This window comes from Canis lupus, chromosome 9 (genome assembly GCF_011100685.1).
Source record: "Canis lupus familiaris isolate Mischka breed German Shepherd chromosome 9, alternate assembly UU_Cfam_GSD_1.0, whole genome shotgun sequence".
Lineage (NCBI taxonomy): Eukaryota > Metazoa > Chordata > Mammalia > Carnivora > Canidae > Canis > Canis lupus.
This window is the reverse complement of record NC_049230.1, coordinates 57,705,302-57,726,272: the sequence shown is the minus strand read 5'-3', so window position 1 is coordinate 57,726,272 and position 20,971 is coordinate 57,705,302. Positions and strand designations below refer to the sequence as shown.

The following is a 20,971-nucleotide window of genomic DNA, read 5'->3' as shown; positions in this document are numbered from 1 at the left end:
ATAAAAGAAAAAATGAGAACACTAAGTAAGTTTGTCTTCATTTGTTTCTAAACAGGGAAGTACAGATGTGCACACATTTGTTGTATATATGTGTATGTGCACACACATACATTGTATATGTGTGAGCATATACATGCATGTGTGGGTGTATCCTCACATCCTTATACAGAGTATGCTTGCATATACACAGATGATCCCTGGAAAGATACGGAAGAAACTGGAAACAACTGTTGTCTCTGGAAGGAGAATCAGGAGAGAGAAGAGAGATGAAGTTTTCATCACAGATAGTTTGTTATTTGAGCAATTTTTTTTTAACATGGATAAGTATTACCTGTCCAAAAAACTTATCAAGACGCTAACAAATAACATTTCATCTTAATCATATAACAAAGAGTCAATTCTGAAATAGAATCCACTACAGAGTTCCTATCTGCGAATTAGTTTCCCCAGTTTGTTTTAGAGGAAATTCTTAAAAGAATGAAAGAAGATGATAGGGAGGGAGGAATTATCCATTTAAATCAGGTAAAAAAAAATAGATAAACAAGTTACAAAGGGGTGTGTTGTTATAATTCTCCCTTTGGTGTGCCATAGTGTAGTACTATATATATATATGGTTTGAGAATTCAATTTCGTAAGTACTGTTAAACTAAGAGCTGGTCTCATTATGTAATTTTTATTGCTTCTTTGGTTTTTCTTCATAGAAAGTCATGCATGCTCATCACAGAAACTCTGGAAAGTGTAAGTAAAGCATAAAGAGGAAGGAGAATTAATTACTCAGAATCTTGCCAGAGATAACCACTATTACTATTTTGGCATTTTCGTTTTATTCTTTTTGTTGTTGTTGTTGTTTTTACATAGTTGATATTAGTCCTTATGTGTTATTTTTGTATCCTTGACATTTTTCCTCCTTAATATAACATCAAAAGTTATTTCTCCCATTATGAAAACTCTTGGTAAATGCAATATACAATGGCTAATAATATCCAACATCTCCTGAGATGATTATTAATCTGTTATTGTGGCAAATTATCTTAACTGTTTTTTTTTGTTTTTTTGAAGTAGGTTCCATGCTCAGCATGGGGCTCTAACTCAACCATGAGGTCAAGACCTGAGCTAAGAGTCGATGCTCAACTGAGTGAGCCATCCAGGCAACCCTTGACTGGGTTTTTCTAATGTCACACTAACCTTGTTACTCTCTGAATAAATCCAACTTGGGAATGCTCTATTATTCCCTTAATATAATACTGGATTTAATTTAACATTTTGTTTAGGTTATTTAAGTTTTTGTGTTGCAAAAATTTAATAGTGTCTATTTAAATTTTCTGTGTTGCATTGTCTTTAATAGGGTTTGGTAACAAGATTGAGATAGTCTCTTAAACTGAAATGGAGAGTGACACTTCTTTTTCTATTCTTTGGAACAGCTGATGTAAGACTGGAGTAATTTCTTCCGTAGGTGTTTGGTACAACTAGCTAGCAAAATAAACTGGGCCTGAATTTTCTTTGTGGGAAGGTTTTTAATTGTGAACTCAATTTTCAAAATAGTTATGAGTATGTTCTATTTCTTCTTGTGTCAATTTTGGCAAATTGTCATTTTTTTAAAAGGAATTTGTCCTTTTCATCTACATTTTCACAATTTTTAGTATGGAGGTTTTCAAAATAATTTCATGTTGTTTAATAGCCATATATCCTTGGCAATAAAAGTATACCTCTTTTTTATTTTATTACTATTTGTTTCTATTATTTTTCTTCCTTGTCTTTAATATATTTCATCAGAGGTTTAGTAATTTTTTTTAAATTTTTTATTTATTTATGATAGTCACACAGAGAGAGAGAGAGGCAGAGACACAGGCAGAGGGAGAAGCAGGACCGGGAGCCCGACGTGGGATTTGATCCCGGGTCTCCAGGATTGCGCCCTGGGCCAAAGGCAGGCGCCAAACCGCTGCGCCACCCAGGGATCCCTACTCAGAGGTTTAGTAATTTATTAATGTTTTCTAAGAACTAATTTTTGGTTTTGATGTCCTTAAATCTTCTAATTCATTAATTTATGCTCTTTATTACTTCCTTCCTTTAATTCTCTTTAAGTTTCTTTATTTGGTTTCTTTTCTAATTTCTTGAGCTGAATGCTTATTTATTATATTTTGGCCTTTCTTCTTTTGTAATATATGAATCTGAAAGCTATAAAATTTCCTTTACATACAGCAGCCCTCAAGTTCAGATGATATCCGGGTAAAATTATTCTTAGGTATTGATCTCAGTTCTTTTGGTTCAACCTTTTCCCACATATAGGCCATTAATTGTTTTCTATCTTGTGCTTTCTGATAACTTTAGGGTGATGATTTGTAGATTTTAATGAGCTTTTTAAGTTACCTTCATTGGGAGAATTTGTTCAAATTACTTGGTCTGCCTTTACCAAAAGGTGATGCTCTGTGCAATTTTTTTAAGTATACATATACACTTCATCTAACTATTCTTCTAGTGTTAAATAATATAAATATCTGACAACTATCATTATACATATATACTTATTGCATTTTAGATTTTTTTCTCCTTTGGACAGATTTCCAAAAGCAGAAATGCTGGGGAAAACATTTTTATGTTTCTTGATTCTCACAGTTACATTAACTCGTGCTAGTCACTGATGTTTGAATATGTCATATGGGCTCTTTTTTTGAAATACTTGGCTTATTTGATAGGTGAAGAGTATTCCATTGTTGCTTTAAAATGTTTTTATCTTATGTTGTTGATAGGGATAAACATTTTTATTATTTATTATTTATTTGAATTTTTTACCATTTGGGAATCCTCTTGATTTTGATTTTTATTTCTTTGTATATTTATATAAGATACTTATAATTGGCTGCAGACTGTGGGATACCAACTTTTTCTGCCTTTTAGATTGTGTTGCTAAATGCAAAGATCATGTTTCACCATCCTGGTGAAATTTGTGCATGAGTCTTCAACAGAGGCTGTCAGGGCCCCGTGGTCAGTGAGTAGCAAGCTGCTCTTGCTGAGAGGGTCAGTGGCATGACTAAAAACTACCATTTATTCATTCAGTCAATCTACATTTACTAAGCTCCTACAGTACTGGCCTATAGTGGATAACGAGTGAATATTTGCTGAAATAATGAGGGACAATATGGTACGGGTCAATGACACTCTCACAGACCTGATAACCTAGTGGGGGAGACAGACAACAAATAATCATTGAGAAAAACATATAATTATAAAGAGAACTATATATAATGAAGAAAAAGTAGTATACTCTATGACAGAATAGAACAGGGTACCAAATGAGGAATGGATCAGGTTCAGGTAAGGGGAGTAGGGGGACCAAAGGTGGCCTCTTTGAAGGACAAACATTATATGGTCTCATTCATTTGGGGAATATAAAAAAATAGTGAAAGGGAATAAAGGGGAAAGGAGAAAAAATTAGTGGGAAATATCAGAAAGGGAGACAGAACACGAGAGACTCCTAACTCTGGGAAACAAACTAGGGGTGGTGGATGGGGAGGTGGGCGGGGGATGGGGGTAGCTGGGTGACAGGCACTGAGGGGGGCACTTGATGGGATGTGCACTGGGTGTTATTCTATATGTTGGCAAAGTGAACACTAATAAAATAAATTTATTAAAAAAAAAAAGGTGGCCTCTTTGAGCCTCTTTGAAGATGTGACATGTGAATTGAGACAAAGGATGAGAAACAGTTAACCAGAGTGGGGGAAAGTGTGCTCCTCACAGAAGAAACAGCCTGTGTAAGCAGGAACGACAGCGGAGTTGGCTACCATAATCTCGGTTTTTACATTCTTGTCCCCTAAGTTAGTGGGAGCACAGAAGAGGGAGTGGCAAAGATTCACAACACAGAAACTAAAGAAGAAAAAAAACTGAAGTTTTAAAAAGGCTTACAGCATAGCTCTAGGAACCATTACACTGCCTCTTGCTAATGAGTATGCAATCAGAATTTTCTAAAACTTAAAGTCATGGTAGTGATACTGACAAGGCCAGTTGTTTTATATACAAAATAGTCCTCAGAAAAGGCCTCATATTTATCTTTAAGCTGTTGTTTCCAAGGCTGCTCTTAACTTAGGAAGACACAGCTTACCAGAAAAATACTAATCACAGAGTGCTAAACAGGATGCAGACATTTTACCAAAATGCATAAAATCAATCATTTCATTTTGGGACACACTTTTGGCACAAAGGCTGAGATCTACCTTGGAAAACCGAGTCATTTCAAATCTGCCTGGCGAACCCAGACCAGTGAGTATTCCCGAACACAGGACTCCTACGCATGTTTGCAACGGACAAAGTGGGCACGGAGCGAGGAGGCCAACGTACTGTTCTCGCGGACCAGGCAGAACTCCCACGCGCTCTGGCTCTCCAAAGTGCTCTCCAGGTCGACGGCGACATTGGGCTCACTCTGCTTCTCTAGGCGGTACTGAGGGCCTGGAAGATCAAAGGGGCAGGAGGGGGGAGGAAGTCTGAAACAATGAATTTAGCATTGAAAAACCATATACTGGCTGAAAAGCTGGTAAAGCATTAGAAAAACACTGAAGTATGTCTGAGGGGTCTAGCTATCCAAGATGGAAGAGTTTGGAGTTTTTCTCTGTAAGGTGAGAGGTAGATGGCTTTTGGGCTGGCCTGACCTGGAATCTCATGGCTACATGGTTTCTCAGATATAAGGAGATAACCTACCCTCTCTGAGCCTCTGTTTCCTAATACGTAATGGGGGAACACTTATGTGTTAAGGATTACTGTGAAGATTACAGATGATACAGGAAAAATCCTTAGTAATGCATCTGCCTCATAGGAGGCAGTCCTACAGAAGTACTTATTAAAAATCATTATGTAATAATGAATAGTCATTTATAAGCAGGAATAAAGTATATTTAGAACTCTTAAAACGATGACAGCCCAAAAACTTTTTAAAAATTTAAAAAGCTGGTGAGACAAAAAACAACTCCGATTTCTGGGTACAGAGATAGAAAGACAGGGGCTGCTGATTCATGTTTTTGTTGAACATTCATGAAAACACAAAGACACAGATTCAATAATACTGAAAACCGGGAATACTAGCTAGCCTGTGCCACACGGGGGGCTGTGGCAGATCTTAATAAAACACTGGGGCATTTTATACATTTATTCATGTATTTCTTTGTCAAGGCAAATGACAATCTTGTTCTTCTCAGATAATACCTAATGGGTCCAATGATCAGATTCAAAAGACTGCTCATGTTGTTAATGGTTATTGAAAAGATTAGAGGCATAAGAAACTGTCTTATTATTTTGACTATGAAAGGCGTGTTTGGTCAGACGGAGGAAAGGTGTAAGAGATCTGAGGAAAGCATCAGAGGCCTTCCGGGGCTCCCAGGCGGAACACATATTTTTAGATATATTCTTCAGCTGTTGTCAGCTTGTTATTCACATCCAGTACCACTCCTTCACCAGTCAGAGGCATTTCACTCACCTCCTCCATGTCATCCTCCTCCCCTATGTTCTACATTCGTCGAGAGCACTGTCATGTCATGTCAGTTTCATGGGAGAGTCCATCTTTTCTCTAATTGGTATGTCATTAGCAAGACTCAGAGTTCTTGTCCACAGTCTTTTGTACACTACTTATAGTGCTTAAACTTTTACCAAGTCAATAGTGCTCAAAACACTTTTCCAATTTTATGCAAATACATGCTCAGAAGACTACACAATTCTTATAAACTCTAAAATGCTATATTCAGGTCAAGAGGATACTGCATTTCAACATCATACACAGTTAAATTTTCATTTTGAAAATATTTAGCAAATAAAGGTATGGAAACACAGGTGATTCCTAGTCTCTGATTATCTGTCACCTACCACTGACATCTGTCACCTACCACTGACATCTGTCAATAACCAGGCATGTTTGCTGCTGATTCCTGATGCTTCCACACTCACTGGGGAAAGTAATCACAGAAAAATCATGCCCAGCTGAACTTTCAGAAAACTCAGCTGGTAAGAAGATTCCAATGCACCCTCTCCTTTCCCCTCCCAGCACCCACCTTTCAGAGCTGTGGGCCTCAAGCCCACTAGGGTAAAGGAGTCGCCGCTGAACCTAGAGAGCTGCTTTCTAAGACACGGGCCGGTTAAACCATCTTGGACTGCCCTGAATACCTCCCAGCAACATAGTGTGCAAGACACTGACATCCACCTCTATGAATTTAGGGTGAAATTGGGTACAATGTTTAGCCACAATAATTCACTTTTTTATGACAGCCAAAGTTTGGGAACACCCTAAATATAACAACAAGGGACTGGTTAAACAAAATATTGTGAAATACCATAAAGATCTTAAAAGTGATGCTGCAAAAATATCTAGTTTTATAAAACATGTTTATAATATGCTATCTTATGAAAACAGCAACTTATAACACAACATGTGCAGAAGATTGCAATTGTGAAAAAATATGGGTAAAGTCACAAGGGAAAAAAAGACTGCAAGGTCATTCCCAACATGTAAATAGTGCTAATACTGGATGGTGGGATAATGAGTGTTTTATTTTTCCTTAGTGTTTTTCTGTATTTTTCACATTTCCTATAATAAAAAAGGCTACTTTTATAATTTAAAATACATCATATATATACTTATAAGTCCTCTGATTTCTTCCTATGCCATTTTTCTGGGGATACCACAATTATCACACATTGTGGCATCTCTAATAGGTCTTTCACATGTGATAATTTAATCAAAATCAGACATTTATCTGTTTATGCAGATCGTCATTTTCATCTTAGGTAACCCTGAAACCTAGACTTGCTTAGTCTGACTCTGAGCACAGTGCACAGTGGGCTGGGCTTCTCGGTCTACCTGTCAGCTAGGCTTCTCTGCCTACCTACAGCTGTCTGCCTACCTGGCAGCTAGGCTATAAATAAGCCACCACTTTCCTGATCGCTGGGACCCAAGGCCTGGCTGCATCGCGGTGTATATCAGGCTGTTTTCCTTTGCACTCTTTCCTTCTAGTCTCTGTGGCTGCCTGGAAAACGTGATGAGGGAAACTAGGGGAGGGAGGGAGTACTAGCAAGGGTTCCTTGTCTCTAAGCATGATGAGCCCCTCCACCACTTCTCAAAGCCATAACAGCCATCAATCAACCATTCACCCTCTTTTGTTTCTTGGGTCTTGCAGATATTTCTATTAAAATAGTTTGTTTTGTGAAAGTAGCTTTAGGATTTTCTCCTTGAAGCCTAATATGATGATGATGCTCACTTACTGAATGGCCATTATATGCCGAACACTCTACACGTTACCTTACTGTATACTAACAGCAGCTCTAAGAGGCAGATATTATTATCCCCATTTGACAGACTGGGACCCTGAAGGTTAGCAGGATGAAGTAACTTCCCCAAGACCACAAAGGTAGGAAGTAGCTCAGGGGAAATAAAACCCCAAGGGTCTTAGGCTTTAAAGCCCCTGTGTTTTGAACCTTTCTTCTTCTAACAAACTATAAATTACTGGACAATTATAAAGAGGCCATAGTTTATACCATAAGTATAAATTTTTGTAGATTTGTAGTTTCATTTGGGTTCTGAATCACTTAACTTGTGGTTTCTATAAGTTCAAAATGAAAACGATCTGAAATTATTTATTTTTATGAAATCCATACATACTAAATATTCTGTCCAATGGTTATATCCTGGATCCTTATGAAGACAGGATCACCTTATTTTTCCATCCATCCAGGAAGACTCTCCTTTCATCTTTCCTTAAGAATATTCCTATATGTGCCCAGTTTTGTCATTAACTGAAATTCTGAGTGTTACCTTCTACCCTAGGTACTCCCTCTGCTCTTCCATAAAAACTGAAGACCTATTTGGAAACCCATTTCTGGGCATAGCAAAGGATTCCGGGGAAGGTAGGGTGGCTAAGCTGTAGATGAGACTTGAGATCAAAATCCAAATTGAACTCCTAATTCTTGCCCAAACAGTGGATGAGATATCTCACACAGAAAGACTCTTGTAGGCAGCCTGGGTGGCTCGGCCCGTTTAGCGCCGCCTTCAGCCCAGGGCGTGATCCTGGAGACCCGGGACTGAGTGCCACGTTGGGCTCCCTGCATGGAGCCTGCTTCTCCCTCTGCCTGTGTCTCTGCTTCTCTCTCTCTCTCTCTGTGTCTCTCATGAATAAATAAAATCTTAAAAAAAAAAAAAAAAAAGAAAGAAAGACTGTTGCACACATTTTCCCCCTGAAAAAGCCAAATGGATAACTTTAGGCCATATATGTATGAGAAGTAATATAACCTGGTAGTTAAGGGAATGGACTTGGGCCAGATTGCCTTGCTCTAGTCCTGGCTGATCAACTCAGCTGTATGAGTTGTATGTATGTATTTTGGGGCAACTCAATCTCTCTCAGTTTCTTCATCTGTAAAATGGGGATAATAATACCTCATAGGCCTACCTGAGGATTCAATAAGTTAATAGTTGTAAAGCAGTTAGAACAGTGTCTGATACACTAATTGTGTTATATAAGTGTCAGCTATCAACCACAGCCTCCTCACTGGACTATATCAATACTAAGAGGTCAGAACATAGCAGGGCCTCTGACTGTGTGCCAGGTACCGTGCTAGGCCTTTAATACAGAACACCTGATTTGTCATCCTAGGATGTAAAGAATATGAATTCCATTTCATAACAGGAAGAAACTGGGACTTACAAAGGCTAAAAAACCAGCTCAAGGTCCCATAGGAAGTGGCAGAATGAGGACTCACAGCCAGGCTGCCCTAGTCTGCACTCTATAATATGTACAAACCATACTGCCTCCCTCATAACAAGTTCTTAATAAATGTCTGGTGATGATAATTGAGATCATGACAACCTAGACCTACTAGATCTATCAATCTAGAATTTCTATCAAATGCTTAATTTTCAGGCAGCTAACATGGGAGAAAAGAAAAAATAGCAGCTAAAACCACTTTAAAAAGACAAGCTGTGAGGTCAGCTTCTATTAATATATTTTTTCCAAGGAAATGATTATATAAAAGTCTCCTTCCCACTGAACAGGATGTATTTCTCAAGGCAACATCCACCTATGGAAAGAGATTTTCAAATATCACAGCTGCACATGAAGCCACATGCTCTCTACTTTGCAGTGGATGTGGACACCAAAGAAGGATTCTGGGAAGCAGTTACTGTGCCGAGACAGGAAAACCTGCTTGGGTATTCTAATGATGTATTTATTGCAGTAACACCATGTCACTGGATGGTCTAGGAACAAAATACTGCTCTGGGCACTTTGGGAGGGTCCCAAGTTATAACAGCCAGGCAGGATTTTTATGGGATTTTGTAAATCTGAGGCAAACATCTCAGCACATAAGTTTCAAAGAAAATCTGTTAGATGGTGGATACATACATACATTCTGCCTCTTATTTCTAAAGATGCAAGGGGAAAACTCCTTCAGACCTCACTCTCAGGAAAAGCTGTGCTTTCTTGGAGCTATTGGCTGCTCTTTTGTATCTTCAGACAGTTTAATATAACTCTTGTGACTAAGTGATGGTTTCTCTTTCTCCTTTGCCTCTGAGGAAGCTCAGCACTAAACATGTGATCCAACTGTGCTGACTGGGCATGCGTTTCTGTGATGATTGGATCTTTATTTTCCTTTTCCTTTCATGTAGTTTTTCAATTCATGTATTTTTATCCTATTATAAGGATGTATATATTCCAGATGTTCTTTGGATTGAAGTGAGATATAAATGAATTAACCTATTGCTATTACTGCTGAGCATCAGAACAAATTTGAGGACCACCTGCCTAAAGAAAAATGAAGTCAAAGGTTGAATACTTCCACGGATGTGCCTTTATGTCAATCATCTTCCATTCACCAGCTTAAAGAGCTACTTTAATCTGAAAGAGCTTCTTGCAGCCAGAAAAATATGAAGTATGAGCCAGGAGGAGGAAAGGCTGGATTCTGAGCAGAAAAATCCAGGTGTTTGCACCCTCTCAGGGAGTAACACGTCCAGACATGCATTCTGGGGAAGTTACTTAATCTCTGTGTATTTTCTTTTCCTTTTTTTTTTTTTTAAAGATTTTATTTATTCATTTATTCATGAGAGACACACAGAAAGAGGCAGAGACATAGAGAGAGAAGCAGGCTCCATGCAGGGAGCCCAGCCCGATCCTGGGTCTCCAGGATCATGCCCTGGGCCAAAGGCAGACGCTCAACTGCTGAGCCACCCAGTGGTCCCTCTCTGCGTATTTTCTCATCTATAAAAGGAAGATAATAGAACCTCTCTTGGAAGGTTGCTATGAAGATTAAATGAGACAATCCTTGACTCCTTCGGCACAGTGCTCAGTGACAGCATCTACTACTGTTCGTACGGGCTGGGACAGAGCTAGCTGAGATGAGGTGCAGGTGGAACCGTAGGCCAAGAGTCCCAACAGGCTAATAGCCCCATTAAGGGAAAATACATGATGGCAGGGAATGCTGGTGTTAAAGTGGATGTGGTATCTTGTTTCTCACGTGTGTCCAAGACAGGGGTGTAGGGTGGGAGATGGTGCATATCTATTTAAGCAAGCTTGCTTTTAAGCTACAAAATCAGACTTGTTCAGCAGCCCGGAGTCCTAAGGTTCCCTAGGCTCAGGTTCAATAAATATAGTCTAAAACTGATGAGTAAAGGTCATGGAGCCAACCATGGCAGCACAGGTATCAAAGGACAGGTGATGTTACAACGCCACCCACACATCATGTAACAAAGGTATCCTGAGCACCAACGATGACCCAGCCACAAAGATGAATAATCAGTGATTCCTGCCCTCAGGTAGGCTGGAGGAGGTGGCAGCACATTCAGGAGCAGACGTTATCCAAGGGCCTGAGTCAGTGCTCCTCCCCAGGTAGGGATAGATCAGGTGCTGTGGAAGCATAGAAGAGGCAAACAACGAACTTCCTCTATCCTGAAGTGGAACATCTGAGCACACTCTTGAAGGAGGGCTCAGGGCCAGGTGAAGTAGGGGAAACAGTGCATTTCTACAGAGGGAAGAGCATGTCCGAAAGCAAGGAGGTACTGAAGAGCCCACATGGACCAAGGGGAAATTCAGTGTGGAAAAGACATAGGTTCTGTTGGGGTGAGAGGAGAAGTAGGCTGGGATGCTTGGCCAAGACTGTTGGTCAAGGTCCGGCAGCAACGGATGCTAACAGAGCAGGAAGGTGACATTGTCAGCTTTACACTATGGTAAGATTCTTCTGAAGACACCGTGGACAATGGGTCAGAGGAGGCTGATGGCAGGGAGGCTCATCCAAGGCAAACGGTGCCAAGCCTCACCTGCTCCATGGCAGGGACTCACTGAATCGTGAGCTCTTCACTGAGCCAAAGCCACCCCTGACAAGCTGATGCCGTCTGTATCAGAGCTCAGACCCAACATCAGCTATTCTAAAATGTCTGCATTTAGTGTCAATGCTATTGCTTATAACTCTTCCTCTAGGGGAGACTATAATCATTTTCTGCTTGATCTTAATGTAAGCACTGAATTATATTCAAGTGATAGCCACTGTAGCTTATACTCCCTCTGAGGCTCAGATCCGATAATTTGGAATTTAAATAATAAAAAAGGAACAAGGTGACATGACAATAAGGTCACATTTTAGCCTCTTCTGAGCCAATACACAATTTGCTCTCAGTGAATCAGCCGAATATAATCAAATTAAATACAATTCCTATTACAAAAGAAGAAAGACCAAGGCTGTTCCAATAAACCAATTCTCCTGCCTAGTTAAACTACAAAACCTTCAGGAAAGGTTTTGAAAGCATGACCCATCAGTTCTAATTTTTAAAACTTATCCTTTCAGTCAAGACTAGAAAAAGGCCCATTCCAACTTTTATCTTTACTACAAAGTGCTGTTATCTTGGTCTGATGTCAGGAGCTCTATCTCTCTTTCTGCTGACAAGCAGAGACGAGAAAGATAAGATTGGAAACGAATCTCACTTCTCTGAGTAAATAAATAATCAATACTCATCTAAATGTAAATGAGAAGGGAGCCCCCTCTGATAACAGCACTCTTATCAGAGAGCCAATTTTCTTCAGACATTTGGCCTCAACCAAATCACCATCATTCAGCCCCAGCCTAATGGCAAAAAATCGTAACTAAATTGAACCGATCACCAGAGATCAACTAAGTTCGGCCCTGGCCACTTCAGGTTCAAATGTTTGGGAATGCAATTTTGCCCCCATTAACTTTCAATAGCAATGAAGAACAGACTGGTCAAGGGGCCAGTGTGTGCAATAAACAAACGCCAGAATGGGGCCGGCCAGAGGATGAGGAGGAGTGGGGCTTAAGTGTTTTAAACGAGGCCGGAACTGCGGCCAATCCTAAAACCGTGCAGGGAAGGCAGGTGGGGAGATGGTATTCCTTCCACAGGCTAGGCTGAAATTGAGAAGACATTTAATTTCCCTGATGATGATGGTTAAAGTTTATTAAAACAGATGTAAATAAAGAAAAAAAGAGATATTAAAAAGCTACAGTAGCTAAAAATAACCTAATGTTCAAATGATCAATTTCCTCCAAGTAATTTGTATCAGACTTACATCTGACCCAGCAGTGCTGCACTGACCTGATTTTACTGAAATAAGACGCCGTCTACAAGACAAATCACTTTAAAACCACTGCACTGGGGTTTCCATTTCTTTGCTACAAGACTCAATTCACTGCTGATGAGAGTATTGGGGAAATTATGACCATTATTGATAGGACAGCAAAACCACTTTTACAGAGTAGTCTTCAAGTTGACAGAAAGCTTGTACTGGACCATTAATGAAGGTGTCAGCTAGAATCAGAAATTAAAGACAAAGGCTGGGAAAGGCCTAATTTTTAGAGCATGTTAAGGACACCAAACAAACAGAAAAAGCAGACATTCATTCTTTTGAGAGTGATAGGGCCTAAACAAGGATCAGCTGAGGAGCAGGCTGCTCTCCGTGCAATTAGGGAAAGGGAATTTCTCTTTTTTGCCTGGCCCTGGAACTCCTAGAGCATAGTTTCTCAATATCATCTGCTCCAAAATCATTATTTGCCAAAGGAGGCCATGATTGCATAAGACAGAACTACTTTTGAGTAGTTTTGACTAGTTTTACCATCTCTGCTCCTGCTGAGTATCTAATCCTAGAAGGTGGACATGTGGTGGTTAGACAATGGTTTTGGAGTCAGAAAGACCTTGATTAAAATATTGGCTTTTTTACAAACTATGTGACACTGGGCACATTACCGATCTAAACCTTTGAGGAGTAACTGCAAAGATTATGTGTAACGTGATGCCTACGACATAATAAGCACACAATATATGTTGGTTGTTATACTGCTATGCAAATTAAACAAAATCATCAATTTACTCTTTTTTCATACAACGGTGAATGACACTGAGGACTTTCCCGGCCCTTAACAAAGCACTTTACGTGCATTAGCACTCTGAATCATAAAACTCTAGAGGGGAGGCCTCATTATAATCCTCATTTTACAGAGGAGAAGAAAACTGGAGTGGTTAAATCGTGTGGCCAGGACAAGAATCCAGGTGTATGATTCCAGAGCCTGTGCTCTTAACCACACTACTATGCTGTATTCCAGAAAGAGCATGCTATGATTTCTTGATTTGGGGGTTGAAAAAAAGAATTTTAAGGTTGAGATGATTCTTTGGCTCGAAGAGGAGTAAAGGTGTTGGGGTGGGGGAAGCCAGGCAGGAAGACAGAGAGAGAGCAGTCGGTTTTATGAGGGTCAAAACTGAGGGTTCTCCAAGCCCTCGTGGCATACACCTATCTGCTGAGCACTGAAAGTGAACACAGGCTGCCTGCCCTGAATTGTTCGGGTGGAGGAGGACCTTTTTCTAAGTTAAATGATTTACAGAGTTACCGCCTCAATCCACAGTTCTGAAAGTATGATTTCTTTAGGGTTTAACTATACCCATTTCTAGTCTTGTTACAACTTTTTTATTGCGATAGAAAACATTTACTGGAAATATGTTACTGCTATTACCAGGTCATAAAATAAAAAGAAAAATAGTTTATGTATTGCCATCATTTCCAATCATCAATCAGAAAGTGCCAAGAGGAGGAAAGGAAAGGGCGTACAGCCGAGATTTCCTTCTTTGTGCAGGAGAAAATGCAGGAGCATCATAATTCTTTAGAACAAATTTCTTCTTGAATACCCAGCCTCACATATGGGCTCCTGGGAGGAGTAGGGAGGCACATCTTTTGGCATCTCCCCTCCTCTCTGCAGCCCTGCCTAAATCTCTGTCAGAGTCAAGAGCTCTTTCATTGCAACTTCCTTGGGGCCTTGCTTGTCTCAATGGATCGAGCATGCTGGATTAGAAGCATTTCTGTCTGTCATTGGTTCCGCCCCGCCCCCCTCCTGCAAATCTTTGAAGATGAGGGTGGAGGGGCTTTTTAATAAAACCAACTCTGTATTCCCAGAGCTCCAGAATAGCAACAGGCTCTTTGTAGGTGCTCAATAATCTTTGTTCAATAGAATGACTTCAACAAGGTGGCATTTAAAATTGAACAACCTTGACTCTTGACCCAACAAAGGAATCTATCCGGAGAAGCATTACTCCAAGCACACAATGATGTATGTTCAAAGATGTTCACTGCCGCACTGTTTTAAAATAAAATATTGCACAGTCTAAATATTCTCCAGCAGGAAATGATCAAATAAATTACAGTATTTCTGTACACTAGGATGTTATGTAGCTATTAAAAAAATAAACCAAGTTAATAAGACATTGGAAGATTTCCATGATACATTATTAAATTTTAAAAGATATAGAATGTACAGAGCATGCTCCATATTAATAAAGTAAAGCCTCAGCTATATATGTGCATTTACGAGTGTGTATTTTCAAAACACACACACACACACAATCTGGAGGATATCAGCCAAACAGTTTGCACAGTTACTCCGTTAACTAGTTAACTCTGTTAACGTCTGTGCATAGGATGGGATAGTAGCAAAGACAAAGGCTTTTTTGCTTTTTTATTTTATAGATTTCTATCTTGTTTGGCTTTTTGACAGTGGGCATATATAGGTATTACTTCTGTCATTAAAAACCCAATTTTTAAAAATGAAGTTAAACAATCTAAGAGGTGATTACAGCTAAATCAGACTATGGACTGTGGTCTCTGGAGACTCTTCTTACCATCTCTGGCTCCTGTGGATCATGGGGGCTCAGTGGCTGCTGGGGAGACACCTAAGTAGCTGGGGGACCAGGATCAAAAATGGCATTGAGCCTCTTCAGGGGTTCCCATGGTCCAGAGTCAAGGCATAAGGTGGGCCACAAAGGCTTCCAGAGCTGCCCAAAGGAGCTAGGCAGTAAAGGTAAAGAGGACTGGAACATCTGAGGCTAGGCAGCCCCCACAGGCTGTTCAGAGAGAGGCCATGACTGCAGACCAACGGTTACTGTCCATCTGCTGTTCTATCACCCTAGTCTAGACAACTATGCCTGCCCTGTCTTCCTCCTGGATTCTAGATGGGCTATGGAAAACAAAGGGTGACTCCATACTGTGTCTCTCCCTCTAGGACAGTCCTGGTGCCTCCACTCAGGCTTTGAGACAAGAGGCAGTGTGTTTGGAGTCCATTTCTGTAGCTTCAGGGGTAGGAGGAAGGTCTGGATTTATTCCCTGTCCTAAACTTAGTATGTGTATGTGTTGTAGGGAGTGACCCACAAACCCTGCTGACCCCAACATTTGAGACAGGATGGTATAGTAGTTATAAGCTAGACTGCTTGGATCTGAATTCCCAGCTCCACCACTTCCTAGCTGTGTGACCCTAGGCAGGTTACTTAAACATTCTATGCCTTGCTTTGGGATAATAACAGTAACTCCCTTTTAAGAGCTGTTCCCAGGGCTCCACAGATCATGTCGGGGTTTCTGGTTTTGCTGTCTAAGCTTCACTGGGTGGGGGTGGGGAGGTGGGGTATGATTCTCCAGCAAAGGCTGGAACCTCTAGAGGTCTGCCATGCTAGTCTTATTTCCTTTCTCTTCCTGCCTCCCACCCAATGATACAGTAATCTAGAAACACCCTCCAAACCATGCTGTTTCAACCCTCTGTGCTCTGCTCATACTAGTCCCTCTGAAGTAATCTTCCCTTTACTTCACTTCTCTAGTACTCATTCTCTCCTACTCAAGAAATCAAAGCAGCTTGAGTACCTCTGCCCCTGGACTTCTCTGTGCAACTCACACGAAGAAAGTCTCTGTTTGGGTCTATCTCTTGTTACTAGCTGTATGCAAATGGAGGTTGGAGTGGTTGGAGTGGTTGGAGTGCATGTTTCAGTACCTCTGCATTCCTGGGGCAGCCACAGCAAAAAGTGTGTGACTTCAGTGGTTACTAAATAGAAACTCGGCCTGCTTGGCTACCACCCTGACTACTTTGTCCTCCAAAGCAGGCCTAAAGTTCTACCTCCAGCAGCCTCCAAATGTCCCCCCTGTTTGGAGACTCACAATTGATCCCCAACTCTGACTGGATTTCCTGGGGATGGACAGGGCTGGCATAGATCTGTGCTGCTTTGGGCTCTGGCTGGAGAATGGAAGACCACCACTGTCAGGAGCCAATCCCGCTTCCCTTTCAGCTCAGTTCCCTGACTCAGACCTACCTTCTCTCTCATCAACCTTGTCCCAGTGTGTCTCCTACCAGTTCTCTGAGATATAACACACGGGCCTAGAAATCCACTCACCATCAGAACAAGAAGAGGTAAGGCATGGATAACCCTAAAACTTGGTGAAGGCTGGAAGCTGCTGGATAGGAGCTTCCTATACAACACCACCCCAGGCAGAGAGAGTGCTGGAAAAACAGAGAAATGCTCATAGTCCATAACCTGTTACTACCCAGCTGGCAGGAATGCATTTCCCTTTGGAGAAAGGAAGCCTGGTATTACTTTGAAAAAAGAAACATTTTTTTTCCTCCTTCAAATCCAGGTATCACTTGTTACAGAGGATGAAAACCTTTTTTTAAAAAAAAATATTTATTTATTTATTTATGAGAAACACACAGAGAGAGAGAGAGAGATAGGCAGAGACACAGGCAGAGGGAGAAGCAGGCTCCATGCAAGGAGCCCGACGTGGGACTCGATCCCGGGCCTCCAGGATCACACCCTGGGCTGCAGGCGGCGCTAAACCACTGCACCACCAGGGCTGCCCGAGGATGAAAACCTTTAACACTATCCCTTACCATCCAATTTTTCAATCTAATCTGTTTCTCTTGAGTCACTGTGACATTACCAAATTTTACATACAGTTATCTGCTACTCTGTAAAGAAATACAGATGGTTTTTGTGGAAATAAACAGTCATTTATTTTAAACAATTGTAAAATAGTTTATGGAAGCCAGTGGGGTAATGCATTCAAATAAATGCCAAAACTGGTTGATGGGGAGCCAGGGTGCTAAATCACACTGCTGAGGAATTCAGCTGTGGGGAACAGATAGTAAATCCAGAGTGACAGAATTTCCCGTGATGGCAAAGGTTTCTGACATCCAGTCCAGTACTCAAAAACCACAGCAGTTCAAACCCATTTTCCTTAACACAGCCTTGACAGCCAGCAAAATTAGTGAATTTAGTCACAAACACCTAAGGACAAAAACAAAAGAAGCAAACAAAAAGGAGACTTCATTTGTCTGTAGCCTTTTCTCTGCTATAAAAAAGTGGTGACTCCAAACTAAGTCAATGGAGAGTATGCTTAGGGCCAGCTGTTTTCAATCATCAGACTTTGTTAGGATACAGTGGAATCTGAAGACTTCTATTCATATCTGCTTATGCCAGAGACCGGCTTGGGTAAATTACATCCTCTTGAACCTCTGTCTCCTCCTCTGAAAATGAAGATAATAGTTGTATGTACTTGACAGGCTACTGAGCAGATTCTGTGAGGAACTAAGAGTGACAGTGTTCTATAAACCGCTGGGTGCCAGTGGCCGTTGGAAGAGGTTGTAACCGTGGGTGGGACAACAGGCTGCAGGGCCTCTTTGGGGCTTCCATCAACTCTCCAACGAAGTACCACTGACAATAAATGGCTCAGGCCTGCCTTTGCAGGAATGAAGAGAACTCCAAGCACTTATTTGATCCTAATTTCAAAGGAGAATCAACTACAAATGTATTAAGCTTCTCTACCGAAAACAGCTTTTTCCTTGTAACTAGGTTTCCAATGACAATAAATTATTTCAGCTGTTCGTCAAATGTTTACTGAACCTATCCCGTGCTGAGTCCTGGGCTAGGCACTACAGATGCAAAGATCATTAATACTGATTCTGGCCTCTAAGGATTCATAGTAGTGAACAAGGCACTCACAAGTCTGGAATACTTCTTACTCAGCCTTCCCTCCTTGTTGTTGACAGTCAACTCTCAAGTTCTGCAGACTACCTGTTTAAATATCTCCCCTGAATTGCTTATCATCCAGCCATCAAGAATGGTCTCCCCACTCTTCTCCTGGCCTCCAGCCATCCATCCTTCATCCTATTATTAGAGGGTCCTCTCTTAAGGTTATATCCCCTCCATGCTAAAAATCCTTTCACAATTTCTTTGCCCTACTCTCTGGATCTTCTATCCATCCTAATTGTTCATCTATGTCCTCTATGAGCCAGCCAAACTGGTCTCCTCACTGTTCAGTGCATAGTATCATAGTTCCCTTCACTCACACTGCCTGCTCCTCCAGTCTGTCAAAACCACATCCCTTTCTTACGGTTATTCCTTAAGTCTTATCTGGCCTCCAGGACCCTTTGCATACACTTTTTTCCAACTGACCTCCATGACATCAGGCCCTACCAGATTCCCAGACTGGCCCACTTCCTTTCCCCACAATAGGGAAAGTCACATCACTTAACATTCATCTCACCTGCAGGCTCTGCTTCAAAACAAGAAGATTTTTGCAATTTAAGGCCAACCTAAAACAAGACTTCCTTTTTTTTATTTTGGCCTTGATCTTCAAGTCTCATCCAGGTAAGTGGCCTTGCCTCTGGCCCAACCCTGCCCAGAACCCTGCCCTGGGTCTAGTACCCTGTTAGGTTCTCAGTGGGCCTCTCAGAAAATTGGGCCTGCCCTTGACGCTACCTACCTGCCTGGATTTCTCTGTGTACACATTTAAATGTACACATTTAATTTACCTGAATTCACCTACACTTGTTTGGTAAAAATGAAGGAAAAGGTGAGGAATGACCAAGAGAACAACAGTTTGGAGAATCCCACTTGCCATGATTCTCAGTGATTCAATGAACCCCAAGAGAGTGAATGTGAGGTGGGAGTCTTACTAATCTTTGCAACTACAGAGCTTGGTAAATGTCTGATGAATGACTTACTGAATTAATTAGGTGGATGGTGATGTCGGTTTCTTAGCCAAATGTCTTTCTGTGCCAAGTTTGATTTTAGCATTTAAAGATATATATTTTTAGTTTTCATTGGTTCTCCTGCTAGGAAAAAAAAAAAAAAAGCTAGCTACATTGGGCTTAATGAGAAAAACTAGTATATGCTGGGATCTGGTAGGTATTTTTAAAGGGATTTTTTTTTTCTAGCGGTAATCTTGACAATTGATGTTTTGTTCACCTGTTGCCTTTCTGACCTGACCCTGCATAGGACACAGCTCTCTGTATTTGTGTCCCTGGATGCTGAGCATCATCTGCTTCCCTGGTCCTTGCTGTCAGGACCTGCAATTCTCCCTCAGTCCTTGTGGTCCTTAGGTATCAACTGCCTTCATGCCCTTCTTGTTTTGAGGGATCAGGTCCTTCAGAGATCATTTCTACCTGCCAGCTGGGCTCTTCCCTGCCTACCCATCCACCTTCTAAATACCACTGTACCAGCCAGGGCTGTTTTTCAAGACAGGAACACAGGCCTCAGTAAGCACTTTTCTTACTGCCAGTACCTTGTCTGGCCCCATAATAGCCATTTGTGCTCTTGTCTCAGTACTTTCCACTGGACTGGTAGGACCTTAATGGCATGGTTCAAATCCCAGCTTCACTAAATTTTAAGACCTTGGGAAATTACCTAAGGTCTCTAAGCATTGTTTTTTATCTCTAAATTGGGGATGATGATAATTTCTAAAGCATGAAGTTGTTATATGGATTACATGAAATAACACATGTAAAGCACTTAGGCTAGGCATGGAAAGTGCTCAATAAATGGCAGTTGTTTGATACTATATTCATACAATTTTAACATTTCACCATGTTCAACTATCAAACTGGTAAGCTGAATTATAGATCCTGTTTTATTTTAAATCAATTGTGACTTATAACTCAAAATGTTAAAATATGCTTCTCCCTGTGCTAAACACACAAAACAAGGTAAAAGCGATGGAAAAAAATGGCAGTAGAGGGGGAAGAGGACTCATGGCTGCCAGCCATTTTCCTTCCTGGGAGTTCTCCTTCTTGTTACATCTATTATCTGGGAGCTGGGCTGCCCTGCTGGCTTTCCATTTGCCTTGCTAATAACAGTAAATCCAGCAGCTTCCACTGCAGCTCCTGTCTCCTTCAGCTGACTCCGAGACCAATCAGCATTTCCTCTCTCCTAATGTCAGATGTTCCCTGGGAAGTCCTGCTGAAGAGTAAATTTATGACAAAAGTTTCTCCAGCTTTTAACCCTTCTGCATATCCAGCCCCAGATGCAGAGTGCTACAGAGGAATGCTAGGTCATTCTTACACGTGCATACCTGTGTTCTCACTGATGCTTTGCTGCTCTGACAAGGCACCTCAGACCCCTGGAAAAGCTCAAATGAGCAGCTGGGCAGACAGATGCACACATTCTGGGCTGTATGTAATGTGGACTAAATTTGAGCCAGGTTCCTTAGTAGCTAGGGTCTCTGTTGAATCATGACTCAAAGCAGTCATACTCACAAAAAACAAAGTGTTTATATCACACAATTGTGAGCATGGCTGAGTCTCATAACAATGAAACTGAAGGGAGGGGTCAGGACTAACATTTATGGAGTAATAAAATAATAACAGTGTTTTCGGTGTTTCACATGGATATCTACTTAATTCTGGCAACAATGCTATGGAGAAG

General features: G+C 41.0%; 1 protein-coding gene across 10 annotated transcripts in view; it reads right to left on the bottom strand.

Annotated features, from left to right (window-relative positions):
* MAPKAP1 (MAPK associated protein 1) overlaps positions 1 to 20,971 on the bottom strand; it is a 252,740-nt gene that overhangs the window by 59,630 nt on the left and 172,139 nt on the right. For 8 of the 10 annotated variants that reach the window (XM_038549349.1, XM_038549353.1, XM_038549352.1 and 5 more), the window contains one exon: positions 4,333 to 4,440. The exons of 1 other annotated variant lie outside the window; for it this stretch is intronic. In XM_038549349.1, the coding sequence (XP_038405277.1) occupies positions 4,333 to 4,440 (108 nt within the window). Of the gene's footprint in view, positions 1 to 4,208; positions 4,441 to 20,971 lie in introns of all 10 variants that reach the window. One more of the 10 variants, XR_005364983.1, reaches the window with a different exon arrangement.